Source organism: Ursus maritimus, unplaced genomic scaffold, assembly GCF_017311325.1.
Source record: "Ursus maritimus isolate PB19 unplaced genomic scaffold, ASM1731132v1 scaffold_19, whole genome shotgun sequence".
In the NCBI taxonomy this organism is placed as follows: Eukaryota; Metazoa; Chordata; class Mammalia; order Carnivora; family Ursidae; genus Ursus; species Ursus maritimus.
In genome coordinates, this window is record NW_024424341.1 from 42,279,031 (window position 1) to 42,292,954 (window position 13,924).

The 13,924-nt window shown below is 40.9% G+C and overlaps 1 protein-coding gene across 5 annotated transcripts in view; it reads left to right on the forward strand.

Moving 5' to 3' along the window:
* Window positions 1-13,602, forward strand: part of LOC103677251 (zinc finger protein 211) — a 19,905-nt gene extending 6,303 nt beyond the window's left edge. For 4 of the 5 annotated variants that reach the window (XM_040633778.1, XM_040633780.1, XM_040633781.1 and 1 more), the window contains 2 exons: window positions 10,614-10,736; window positions 11,555-13,602. In XM_040633778.1, coding sequence (XP_040489712.1) covers window positions 10,614-10,736; window positions 11,555-13,023 — 1,592 coding nt within the window. In that variant the 3' untranslated portion in view covers window positions 13,024-13,602. The remainder of the gene's footprint in view (window positions 1-10,613; window positions 10,737-11,554) is intronic. The other variant, XM_040633779.1, reaches the window with a different exon arrangement.
* The last annotated feature ends 322 nt before the right edge of the window (window positions 13,603-13,924 follow it).

Here is a 13,924-nt window from a genome sequence, read left to right on the forward strand (position 1 = left end):
TGTAGGGTAGCTCTATTTTTAATTTTTTGAGGAACCTTCACACTGTTTTCCAAAGTGGCTGTACCAACTTGCATTCCCACCAACAGTGTAAGAGGGTTCCCCTTTCTCCACATCGTCTCCAACATTTGTTGTTTCTTGCCTTGTCCATGTTTGCCAGTCTAACTGGTATAAGGTGGTATCTCAATGTGGTTTTGATTTGAATTTCCCTGATGGCTAATGATGTTGAACATTTTTTCATGTGTCTGTTAGCCATTCATATGTCTTCATTGGAAAAGTGTCTGTTCATATCTTCTGCCCATTTTTTTCTATTTGATTATTTGTTTCTTGGGTATTGAGTTTGAGAAGTTCTTTATAGATCTTGGATACCAGTCTTTCATCTGTAGTGTCATTGGCAAATATCTTCTCCCATTCCATGGGTTGCCTCTTTGTTTTGTTGACTGTTCCCTTTGCTGTGCAGAAGCCTTTTATCTTGATGAAGTCCCAAAAGTTCATTTTTGCTTTAGTTTCCCTTGCCTTTGGAGACATGTCATGAAAGAAGTTGCTGTGGCCGATGTCGAAGAGGTTACAGTGTATGTTCTCTATGATTTTGATGGGCTCCTGTCTTACATCGAGGTCTTTCATCCATTTGGAGTTTATCTTTGTGTATGGTGTGAGAGAGTGGTCAAGTTTCATTCTTCTGTATATAGCTGTCCAATTTTCCCAGCACCATTTATTGAAGAGACTGCCTTTTTTCCACTGGATGTTTTTTCCTGTTTTGTCAAAGATTAGTTGACCATAGAGTTGAGGGTCCATTTCTGGAGTCTCTATTCTGTTCCATTGGTCTATGTGTCTTTTTCTGTGCCAGTACCATGCTGTCTTGGTGATCACAGCTTTGTAGTATAGCTTGAAATCAGACAGCATGATGCCCCCAGCTTTGTTTTTCTTTTTCAACATTTCCTTGGTGATTCGGGGTCTTTTCTGATTCCACACAAATTTTAGGATTGTTTGTTCCAGCTCGTTGAAAAATGTCATTGGTATTTTGATCGAGGTGGCGTTGAAAGTGTAGATTGCTCCGATCCATGAGCATGGAATGTTTTTCCATCTTTTTGTGTCTTCCTCAATGTCTTTCATCAGTGTTCTGTAGTTTCTAGAGAACAGATCCTTTACTTCTCTGATTAAGTTTATTCCAAGATATCTTATGGTTTTTGGTGCTATTGTAAATGGAATTGATTCCCTAATTTCTCTTTCTTCAGTCTCATTGTTCTACAGTTACATTGTTAGGTAGCAACTGATTTCTGTGCATTGATTTTGAATCCTGCCACATTACTGAATTGTATGAGTTCTAGTAATTTGGGGGTGGAGTCTTTTGGGTTTTCCACATAAAGTATCATGTATCTGCAAAGAGAGAGAGTTTGACTTCTTCTTTGCCAGTTTGAATACCTTTTTTTCTTTTTTGTTATCTGATTGCTGTTGCTAGGACTTCTAGTACTATGTTGAACAATAATGGTGAGAGTGGGCGTCCTTGTATTCCTGATCTTAAGGGAAAGGCTCTCAGCTTTTCCCCATTGAGAAAGATATTCGCTGTAGGCTTTTCATAGATGGTTTTTATGAAATTGAGGAATGTACCCTCTATCCCTACACTCTGAAGGGTTTTAATCAGGAAAGGATGCTGTATTTTGTCAAATGCTTTTTCTGCATCAATTGAGAGGATCATACGGTTCTTGCCTCTTCTCTTATTAATGTATTCTGTCACACTAATTGGTTTGTGAATATTGAACCACCTTGCGTCCCAGGGATGAATCCCACTTGGTTGTGATGGATAATCCTTTTAATGTACTGTTGGATCTATTAGCTAGGATCTTGTTGAGAATTTTGGCATCCATATTCATCAGGAATATCGGTCTGTAATTCTCCTTTTTGATGGGGTCTTTGCCTGGTTTTGGGATCAAGGTAATACTGGCCTCATAGAACGAGTTTGGTAGTTTTCCTTCTGTTTCTATTTTTTGAAACAGCTTCAGGAGAATAGGTATTATTTCTTCTTTGAATGTTTGGTAGAATTCCCCGGGGAATTCCTGTTTTTTGGGAGGTTTTGATCACTGCTTCAATCTCTTCACTGTTAATCGGTCTATTTAGATTATCAGTTTCTTCCTGTTTCAGTCTTGGTAGTTTATAGGTTTCCAGAAAGGCATTCATTTCTTCCAGGTTGCTTAATTTACTGGCAGATAGTTGTTGATAATAGTTTCTAATGATTTTTGTATTTCCTTGATGTTAATCGTGACCTCTCCCTTTTCATTCATAATTTTATTAATTTGGGTCCTTTCTCTATTCTTTTGAATAAGTCTGGCCAGTGGCTTATCAATCTTATTAATTCTTTCAAAGAACCAGCTTCTAGTTTTGTTGATCTGCTCTACTGTAATTCCGGTTTCTAATTCATTGATCTCTGCTCTAATCTTAATCAGTTGTCTTTTTGTGCGTGGCTTAGGCCTGTTCTTTTGTTCCATCTCCAACTGTTTAAGGTGTGAGTATAAAGACTGCATTTTAGAATTTTCTTTTCTTTCATGTGAGGCTTGGATGGCTATGTATTTCCCCCTTAGGACCGCCTTTGCAGTGTCCCATAGATTTTGGACCGATGTGTTTTCATTCTCATTGGCTTCCATAAATTGCTTAAGTTCTTTTTTAATTTCCTGGTTTACCCAAACATTCTTAAGCAGGATGGTTCTTAGCTTCCAAGTGTTTGAGTTTCTTCCAAATTTTTTCTTGTGATTGAGTTCCAGTTTCCAAGCACTGTGATCTGACAATATGCAGGGAATAATCTCAGTCTTTTGGTATTGGTTGAGACCTGTTTTGTGACCCAGTATATGGTCTATTCTGGAGAAAGCTCCACGTGCATTTGAAAAGAAGGAGTATTCTGTTGTTCTAGGGTGAAGTGTTCTGTACGTATCTATGAGGTCCATCTGGTCCAGTGTGTCATTCAAAGCTCTTGTGTGTTTGTTGATTTTCTGCTTAAATGATCTGTCTGTTGCTGAGAGTGGAGTGTTGAGTTCCCCTACTATTACCGTATTATTATCCACACGTCTCTTTATTCTGGTTAACAGTTGACTTACGTAGTTGGCTGCTCCCCTGTTGGGGGCATAGATATTTATAATTGTCATATCCACTTGTTGGATACATCCTTTAAGAATAATATAGTGTCCTTCTGTATCTCTAACTACAGTCTTTAGCTTACAATCTAATTTGTGTGATATGAGAATTGCTATCCCAGCTTTCTTTTGAGGTCCATTGGCATGAAAAATGGTTTTTCATCCCTTCACTTTCAGTCTGGATATATCTTTAGGTTCAAAGTGAGTCTCTTATAGACACCATATGGATGGGTCATGTCTTTTTATCCAATCTGCAACCCTGTGTCGTTTTATGGGAGCATTTAGGCCATTCACTTTGAGAGTGATTATTGAGAGATATGATTTTAATGGCATCATGTTGCCTGTGAAGTCCTTGTTTGTTTCTATAGATTGTCTCTGTAAGTTTCTGTTCTGTATCACTCTTGGGGTCTTTCTACTTTTATAGAACCCTCTTAATATTTCTTGTAGGGCTGGCTTGGTGGTCACACATTCTTTCAGTTTCTGCTGGTCTTGGAAGCTCCTTGTCTCTGCATCTATTCTGAATGACAGCCTTGCTGGATACAGTATCCTTGGCTGCATGTTCTTCTCATTTAGTGCTCTGAATATGTCTTGCCAGCCCTTTCTGGATTGCCAGGTCTCAGTAGACAGGTCTGACGTTATTCTGATGTTTCTCCCTCTGTACGTAAGGAATGTCTTCCCCCTTGCCGCTTTCAAGATTGTTTCCTTGAGGGGCGCCTGGGTGGCACAGCGGTTGAGCGTCTGCCTTCGGCTCAGGGTGTGATCCCGGCGTTATGGGATCAGGCCCCACATCAGGCTCTTCCACTATGAGCCTGCTTCTTCCTCTCCCACTCCCCCTGCTTGTGTTCCCTCTCTCGCTGGCTGTCTCTATCTCTGTCGAATAAATAAATAAAATCTTAAAAAAAAAAAAAAGATTGTTTCCTTGGATCTAAGATTTGTGAATTTTACTATTATATGTTGTGGTGTTGGTGTGTTCTCATTGATCTTGGGGATGGTCCTCTCTGCCTCTTGGACACAAATGCTTGTTTCCTTCACCAGATGAGGGAGGTTCTCAGCTACAGTTTGTTCAAATATCTCTTCTAGACCTCTCTCTTTCTCCACCCCCTCAGGGATCCCGATAATTCTGACATTGGAACGTTTCATTGAGTCAGTAATCTCCCGTAGCTTTTTTTCATGAAAATGGAGTTTTTTTCCCATGTTACCTCTCTTTCCTTCTTTTCTATCATCTCATCCTCTAACTCACTAATTTATTCTTCTGCCTCGTTTACCCTGGCAGTCAGACCATCCAGTTTAGACTGCATTTCATTCATCAAATTCTTAATTTCTGCCAGATTCGTTCTCATTTCAGTCCTTAGAGATTCTATATTTTTGTTAATATTTTTCTCAAACCTATACATCATCTTGATAATTGTTACTCTGAAATCCATTTCTGACAACGTGGTTATATCCATATCCATTAGTTCTGTGGCAGAGGCCAGAATCTCTGTTTCTTTTATTTGTTGGCGGTTCCTTCTCATTGTCATTCTGATGAGGTGTGGTTGCCGGGTTGTACAGAGTCCAAATAATTGACCAGGACCCCAGCAAGATGCACCTGTTTTATAGGGACCTTAGGGATGTGGGCTTCTTGTTCTTTCAGCCTGTCTTCGGGGGGAGGAGCCTGCTGCGCTGATACTCAGGCAATCCTGTTTGGGCAGGGTTTCCCTGCCCCCTATGGGGTTGGGGGGATGGGCACAGTGAGAACTGGTTTTTTGGTTTTTCGGGGCTTTTGTTCTTTAGTGGCTTTCCCTGGCGGCTTTCTGTGTCTCTTCTGAGAGTCGTAGCAGCAGTGATGGTATCCAAACCTCTGTCTCAGAACAGAGAGATCACAGTCTGCTCTTCACTGAGCTCTCCAGGCCACACTGACTCCGTTTCTGTCCATGCTGCTAAAAACCCGCAGTGTCCTGGTTTGTGCGCCCCATAACCGCTCTCTCAGTCCTCACTCCTAGGGCTGGATGGTCTCTGCCCTTTGTGCCTTTTTTTTTTTTTTTTTAAGAATTCATTTATTTATTAGAGACACAGCCAGTGAGAGAGGGAACACAAGCAGCAGGAGTGGGAGAGGAAGAAGCAGGCTCCCAGCGGGGTAGGGAGCCTGATGCAGGGCTCGGTCCCAAGACCCTGGGATCACGCCCTGGGCCGAAGGCATGCGCTTAATGACTGAGCCACCCAGGCTCCCCTCTGCCCTTTGTGCTTCTAAGACTGCCAGCCACCCCCGGTTCACTTGCACTCACGCGCGCACTCCCGAGCTCCGGGTTTCAGTCTGGTTTCCCCCCTGCTACTGGTCTGCTAGTCCGGCCTGCTCCCCAGCGCAGGAGGCTTCTGCCTTCCCAGCACATGAGCGCGGTGGCTCCCTCCCCCTTCTGTTTATCTTCTGATATCTGCCTGCAGATTCTCAGCTCCCCGCTTCAATCCTCTAGACCAAGCATCAGAGATGTTTTGTTTGTAGAGATCCAGATGTATCTTCTTACATCTCAGGCTGATTTCGTGGGTGTTCAAGATGGTCTGGTAGATATCCAGCTTGATTCAGGGGACTGGTTGAAATAGGGTCCCCTACTCCTCTGCCATCTTCCCCTCTCTTTTTATGTTCTATTTGTATCCTGTTATTTTGCTGAATTCATTTAGTTTTTAAGTTTTTAGGCCTAGATTTCTGTGTATAATATATTCACAAGCAAAGATAATTTTACTTATTCCTTTACCTTTCGATGCCTTTCTTCTTTTTCTTTTTTTGTTTTCCTGTCTAGAGCTTCCAATACCATTTTGAATAGTAGTAGTGAATGTTGGAATCCTTCTTCCTGATTTTGGAAGAAGCTTTCAGTCTTTCACCATTGAATATATTAGCCATGTGTTGTAATCTTTTACTTTTACTATGTTAAGGTAGTTTCCTTCTGTTCTTAGTTTGTTGACTATTTTCATCATGAAAGGGTGTTAAATTTTGATAGATGTTTTTTGTGTATCAGTTGAAATGATCATGTAATTTTTTCCTCATTCTGTGAATGGGATGTATTACATTGATTAAATTTTGTATGTTGAACCAACCTTTTCATTCTAGAAGTAAATCCCAGTCGGTCATGGTGTTTAATCCTTTACTATGCTGCTGAATTCAGTTTGCTAATATTTTGTTGATGATTTTTTACCTTGATGAATCGTCAAGTATATTGGTCTACAGTTTGCTTGTAGTGGCTTTGTCTGTTTTTTATAAAAATAGGTGTGTGTTCTTCATTACATGGTTGGCAGAACTCACCAGTGAAACCCATCAAGTCCAGGACTTTTCTTTTTTTCTCCCCCCAAAGAATCTGAGTTTATTTTATTTTTAATATTTTATTTATTTGAGAGAGAGAGATATCATGAGCAGGGGGGAAGGGTAGAGGGAGAAGCAGACTCCATGCTGAGCAGGGAGCCTGACGTTGGACTGGATCCCAGGACGCAGGGAACATGACCTGAGCTGGAGGCAGGCACTTACTTAACTAACCAGTGGAGCTACCCAGGCGCCCCAGGGCTTTTCTTTGTCAGGAGGTTTTTGGTTAGTGATTCAGTCTCCTTACTAGTACTCTCTTACAATCTCTTTTATTTCTGTAGAAATGGTAGTCGTGTTCCCACTATAATTTTTCATTTTACTATTTTGAGTCTTCCTTTTTATTTTTTTAAGCCAATCTAGGTAAAAGTTTGTCAATTTTTTTTTTTAGAGCTTTTATTTTTAAGTAATCTCTAAACTCAACATGGGGCTCAAGCTCAACTCCACGATCAAGAGTCATGCTCCACTGACTGAGCCAGACAGGCACCCCAAAAGTTTGTCTAAATTTTGATAGCTTTTTGAAAGAACCAGTTTTCAGTTTCGTTGACTTTTCTTCATTGTTTTTCTTGTCTCTATGTCAGTTCTAATCTTTATTATTTCTTTTTTTTCTTCTAGCTTTGGGTTTCTTGGAATTTTTTGTAGTTAAGTTGTAAAGTTAAGCTGTTGATTCAAGATCTTTCTCCTTTATAATTTAAGTGTTTATAGCAATAAATTTCCCCCGTAGTGCTGCTTTTGCTGCTTCACATAATTTTTGCTGATATTGTCTTTTCATTTGTCTCAACCTAAGTATTTTCTAGTTTTCCTTGTGACCCTTCTTTGACCCATTGGTTGTTTAAAAACGATTTGTTCAATTTTCATAGGTTTGTGAATTTTCCAGTTTTCCTTCAGTTTTTGATTTCTAACTTCACCCATTGTGATTGGAAAGATACTTTGCATGACTTCTGGCTTTTTAAATCCAATAACACTTAATTTGTGACTGACCATATTCTTTCTTCTGGAAAATGTCCCATGTGTAGTTGCTGTTGGGCAGAGTATTCTGTATATTCTGTTAGGTCTGCTTGGTTTATTGTGTTGTTCAAGTTCTCTATTTCCTTACTTTGCTGTGTTTATTCTATATTATTGAGAATGGGGCATTGATGTCTCCAAGTATTATTTTAGAACTGTCTGTTTCTCCCTTCAGTTCTGTCAATTTTTGCTTCGTAGGTTTTGATGGTCTATAATTTAACAGAGATCTTTATTTGGTCATAGGTACCTAAATATTCATAGTTATTATCTTTTCTTGTGTCTTGAACCTTTTATTGTACATAATGTCTTTCTTTGTCTCATAACCTTTTTGATGTAAAGTCTCTGTTATCTGATACTAGTGTAGCCACCCCTGCTCTCTTTGGATTACTGTTTTCTTGGAATGTGTTTTTCCAAGCAGTCACTTTCAATTAACTTGTGTCTTGGGGTCTAAAGTGAGTGTCTTGTGGACCACATATAGTTGGATCATGTTTTTTTATCCATTCTACCAATTTTGTCTTGTGTTTAGAGAGTTTAATCTATTTACATTTATAGTAACTACTGATGAGGAGGAACTTCTGTCATTTTGCTATTTGTTTTCTATATGCCTTGTAGCTTTTTTGTCCCTCATTTTCTGTATTTCTGTCTTTTGTATTCACTTGATTTTTTTTGTAGTGAAATGTTCTGATTTGTTGGTTTTGTTTTGTTTTTGTTTGTATACTTTCTGGAGGGCTTTGTTTTTTGGGGTTTTTGTTAGTTAATCGTGGGGTTATATTTAACATATAAAATGATAACAATTAATTTGAATTGATGCCAGCTTAGCTTCAATCATATTTTTTTAAACTGTTTCTATACAACTCTGTCTCCACCCCTTTTAGTTATTGATGTCATGAAATTACATCTTGCATGTGTTGTGTGTCCAAAAATTTAGATCAGTAATTGTTATTTATGTGTTAATCTCTAAAACTTAGAAAACAAAAAGTGGAGTAATAAACCCAAGTTACTAGCTTTTATAATTGTCTGTGTATTTAATTTAACAGGGATCTTTATTTGGTCAAATAACTTTGAGTTACTATCTAGTGTCCTTTCACTTCAACCTGAAGGACCCCCGTTAGAATTTCTTGCAGGATACATCTAGTGGTAGAGAACTCCCTTGGCTTTTTTTATCTGCAAGATCTTAATTTCTCTCTCACTTTTGAAGGACAGTTTTGCTTGTTATAGGATTCTTGGTTTTTTTCCTTCACCACTTGGATATGTCAACTCACTGGTTCTGGCCTCTGTGGATTCTGATGAGAAATCTGCTAATCTTTGGAGATCCATTGTATGCGATGAGTCGCTTCTGTCTTACTGATTTCAAGATTCTCTCTTTGCATTTTGCTTTTGACACTTGGATTATAATGTGCCAAGTGTGAGTCTCAGATTTTAGCCTGGTTGGAGTTCGCTGAGCTTCTTAGATGTTAATGTCTGTGTCTTCCAGCAAATTTGGAAGTTTTCAGGCATTCTTTCTTCAAATAAGCTCTCTGTCCTTTTGTTTCCCTCTTCTTCTTCTAGACTAATCCATTGCATATAATGGTTTACTGATGGTATCCCATAGGTTCTTAGGTTATATTCACTTCTGGTCAATCCTTTTTCTTTCTTTTCCTCAGATTCGATATCTTCAAGTTCACTGATTGTTTCTTCTGCCTTCTCAAAGCTGCTTTTGTATCCCTCTAGTGAGTTCTTTCATTCAGTTATTTTATTTTTCAGCTCCTAAATTTCTTTTTGATTATTCTTTATATTTCCTGTCTCTATTGATATTTATGTTTTGGTCATGCAACATTTTCTTGACTTTGCCCACATTTTCTTTTAGCTCTTTGAGCATCTTTTAGACAGATGTTTTAAAGTCTTTGTCTAGGGGCACCTGGGTGGCTCAGCCGTTAAGCGTCTGCCTTTGGCTCAGGTCATGATCCCGGGGTCCTGGGATCAAGCCCTGCATCAGGCTCCCTGCCCCTCTGGGAGCCTGCTTCTTCCTCTCCCACTCCCGCTGCTTGTGTTTCCTCTCTCACTGGCTATGTCTCTCTCTGTCAAATAAATAAATAAAATCTTTTAAAAAAATAATAAAATAAAATAAATAAAGGCTTTGTCTAGGGGCACCTGGGTGGCTCAGTTGGTTAAGCGTCTGCCTTCAGCTCAAGTCATGATCCTGGGGTCCTGGGTTCAAGCCCCACGTCAGGCTCACTGCTCAGCAGGGAGCCTGCTTCTCCCTCTCCTGCTCCCCCTGCTTGTGCTCTCTCTCTTCTTTCTGTCAAATAAATAAAATCTTTAAAAAGAATAAAGTCTTTGTCTAATAAGTATACAATGTGGTCTTTGTCAAGGACAGTTTCTCTTGATTTGTTTTTTTTTCTTTAGAATGGGTTAAACTTTCCTGTTGCTTTGTATGTCCTGTGATTTGTTGTTGTTGTTGAAAACTGGACTTTTGGAGGTTGTTGTTTGTTTGTTTAATGGTTTTAGGGTGTCTCTACTGGAGATCAGTCTGAGGTGTAAACTTAAGATCTTCTCTGTTTTTTTCTGAGATTGTGCCTTTCCCTGGGAATGTATGATGATTTTCTCTATTCCCCCATATATGTGATTTTGAATATCCTAGTCCTTGAATTTCTGCCTCCCAAAAGGGGAATAAGAGAAACATGAAGGGAGGGTGCTGGAGGGGATAGACATCTGCCCTTTAAATCCCCTGTAAAATTGCCTGAGTCAGGGAGGGAGAGGTTTTGCAACAATGGCTGCCCACCTGTCTGTCACACTTGCACCATCAGAAGCACAGATCTGTGGTACTTGGAGGACAGAGTCCTTATTGCCCACCCTGGCTCCAGCAAGCTGCTCCAGGAAAATGGCTGCCTGCTCTGGGACTCAGAGTTAGACAAGTTGGGACATGGATAACTTACACAATGTTAAGAGCTGATATTGACCAAAATTAAAGCAATTTAGCATGTTGCAAAACAGTTACATCAGATTGATTCTGTCTGTGCATTTGTGGTCCAGGTGAAGAGGCAAGCTCCTGGTGCTTACTGTCCCACCATCTTTCCTCTAGCTGGGCATGGAGGTACTTTTTGTAGTATCTTTCCTATGATCCACTGTGTGCTGAGTTGTTTCAGGCCAATATTAACCATTGACCTGTCCTGTCTTACCCTTAGGATGCAGATCTTCTAGGTCCCATAAAGTTGCTCAGCTGGGGTTAGGAGAAGAGTCCCCTGTCCTTCACAGGATGGATAGAATTCCAGTCTCCACAAGATGGGCCCAGAGAGGGCCTGACCCAGGTGAATGACAGCTGGGGGAGAATGTGATGTCAGAGTTTTATTCAAATCATACCAGGAACCTGTCATATTTGTGTTTTGTTACCATTGCTGGTGGCCACAACTCACGTCTGCCTTCCCTTCTCCATTCTTGACACTTCCCTGACTTGTCATTTATATTCTCCAGCCCCAGACTAATCCCCACCTCTCTGGACCTTTCTTCTCACTCATTCCTCACACTCTTCTCTCCTCATTGCTTTCCAACATTGTTGTATTCTAAAGTGTGGACATATCTTTTAATAATTTTTTTTTTTAAGAGAGGGTTGGGGGCAGAGGGAGAAGGAAAGAAAGAATCTTAAGTAGGTTCCATGCCCAGCATGGAGGCTGCCACAGGGCTCAGTCTCACTACCCTGAGATCGCAATGAGAGCTGAAATCAAGTCAGACACTTAACTAAGCCACCCAGGCGCCCCATCTTTTATTAATTCTTTAAAACCAGTTACTTTGTTCCAGTCAGATTTTCCTACATGTGGACATAGACTTCTGCACAGCGTCACATGTCACCAGCAGATGTAATCCTGCTATAAAAGCCATTAATAGTAAAATGAGTTGTAGAAGATGTGTTTTGCCCTGGCCCAACCCTTTCCTTGTATCCTGTGCCTAGTGAGGCCTTCCCAATTCTGTGACCTTGGGGACCCAGTAGTACAAAGCAGCTGCTTCCAAAACCTAACCCCAAAATAGTCCATATACTGGTTCTTTAATGTGTCAGATGTACATTTGTGATTGTTTTTCCCCCTTCCCAATAAAGTCAACATGTATTTCATCATCTCTTCTTTGCTTTCAGATTGTTGGCATGGAGTGGAGGATGGGGATGCAGCTTCTGAAGAGAGCATTTCTATAGGAGTGTCACAGATTGGGACTCTCAAGGCAGATTCATCTTCTCAGAAGGCTCAGCCTTTTGAACTGCATGGCCCGATCTTGAGAAACATTTTGTACTTGGCTGAGCACCAGGAATCATATCTTGGGGAAAAACCATATACATGTAGGAAACAATTCTGTTTAGCTGCCAACCTTCAACAGTACCAGGGGCAGCACACTAGAGAGATACCCTTCAGAAGTTACGTGGACAGAGCCTCATTTATAAAGAACTGTACAGTCCACGTGTCAGGGAAGCCCTTTACCTGTGAGAAGACACAGAAGGACTTCTTAGCCAGCATGGGATTTCTCCAACAACAGGTCACTCAAACTGGGGAGAAGCTGAACAATAAGTGTGAGGCTGTCTTTCACAATGGAAAAAGTCATCACAACTGTGGAGAATGCAAGAAGGCCTTCAGCTGCACAGACACACATGCTCAGGACCAGAGAGTTGTCGCTAGAGAAGGGCTTTATGAGTGTGGCAAATGTGGAAAAGCCTGTACCCGAAGATGTAACCTCATTCAGCACCAGAAAGTCCACACCGGAGAAAGACCTTACGAATGCAGTGCATGTGGAAAATTCTTCACCTATTACTCCAGTTTCATTATACATCGGAGAGTTCACACTGGAGAAAGGCCCTACGAGTGCAATGAATGTGGGAAATCCTTTAGCCAAAGCTATAGCCTCAATAGCCATAGGAAAGTTCACACTGGAGAGAAGCCTTATGAGTGCAGGGAATGTGGAAAATCTTTCAGCCAAAGGTCCAACCTCATTCAACATCAGAGAGTTCACACAGGAGAAAGGCCTTATGAGTGCAGTGAATGTGGGAAGTCCTTTAGCCAAAACTTTAGTCTCATTTACCACAAGAGAGTTCACACTGGAGAAAGACCTCATCAGTGCAATGAATGTGGGAAATCCTTCAGCCGAAGCTCCAGCCTCATTCACCACAGGAGACTTCACACTGGAGAAAGGCCTTATGAGTGCAGTAAATGTGGGAAATCCTTTAAACAAAGCTCCAGCTTTAGTTCACATCGGAAAGTCCACACAGGGGAAAGGCCTTATGAGTGTGGGGAATGTGGAAAATCCTTTAGCCATAGCTCCAACCTCAAGAACCACTGGAGAGTTCACACTGGAGAAAGGCCTATTGAGTGCAATGAGTGTGGAAAGTCCTTTAGCTGCAAATCTAACCTCGTTAAACACCTGAGAGTTCACACTGGAGAAAGGCCTTATGAGTGTGGGGAATGCGGAAAATCCTTTAGCCAAAGCTCCAGCCTCATTCAACACCGGAGAGTTCACACTGGAAAGAGGCCTACTGAGTGCAGAGAATGTGGGAAATCCTTTAGCTCCAAATCTGACCTCATTCAACACCAGAGACTTCATATTAGAGAAAGGCCTTAGATGTACAGGGCTGTGCAGTTTCCTTTTAGGTAATTACAGTGGAGGAGAAAAGTTGTGAGGAAGCCATCTACCTAAATTTAAGCGTGTACATCTGAAAATCCACAGTGGGGAGATCTCCTTTTAGTTGAAGTATGTGTGAATCTATAAGGAGCTGTGTTATGCTTCCTAACCCGTCCAGGGCTTTTGCCAGATTTATGTCACTGCCACTTTCTGTGAAAGAGTTTTGTCACCTTTACCACTCAGCAGGTTCACACAGTGTGCGTTAGTGCATTAGTTACCACCACAGTGTGCTCAGGGAAGCTGACCTCTTTCCTTCCCCTTTTGCTGGAGGAAATCATGATTACTCTTAGCCTTTAAAGGGTCTTCATTCTCTTCTCTTGTAGAAGTTAGGGCATGGCCCAGTGGACCCAATCTGCGTTCTGCTGGTAACTTGCCAAAAAGGACCACATTTCCCAGGATGTATTAGTTTTGTGTGACACTCCTCTTGGATTTTCCTATCCTCCAAGTCACCAACCTGGGATCTCCCTGCCTCATATTGCTTTGGATTTTGCAGTAATAAAAGACATTATTGTTAAGCCACATTTGATCTTGGGGGTTTCTATTCACTGTGTGAGGTGATTTGAAAACGGCTGGGCTTTGCTGGCATTAAGGAGTGAACAGCTTTGTTGGGGTTCCCAATGCTTTGTGTGCCTCAGAAATGACAGTCTGATGAAAGAAAATAGCTCTCTTTCCAGCTTTGGCCTAATTTACATTGTTGCCTGAGGTCTCCTAGGAAAGACTGCAGGACCTTGTCCTAATTTGTGGACTGGGTATCGGGATTTTTTTGTGGGCTCAGAGAACACCCTGAGGAGTCAGGAAGTTGTGACAACCTCCAGTGCTTCTGAGAACTACATGAATTGTT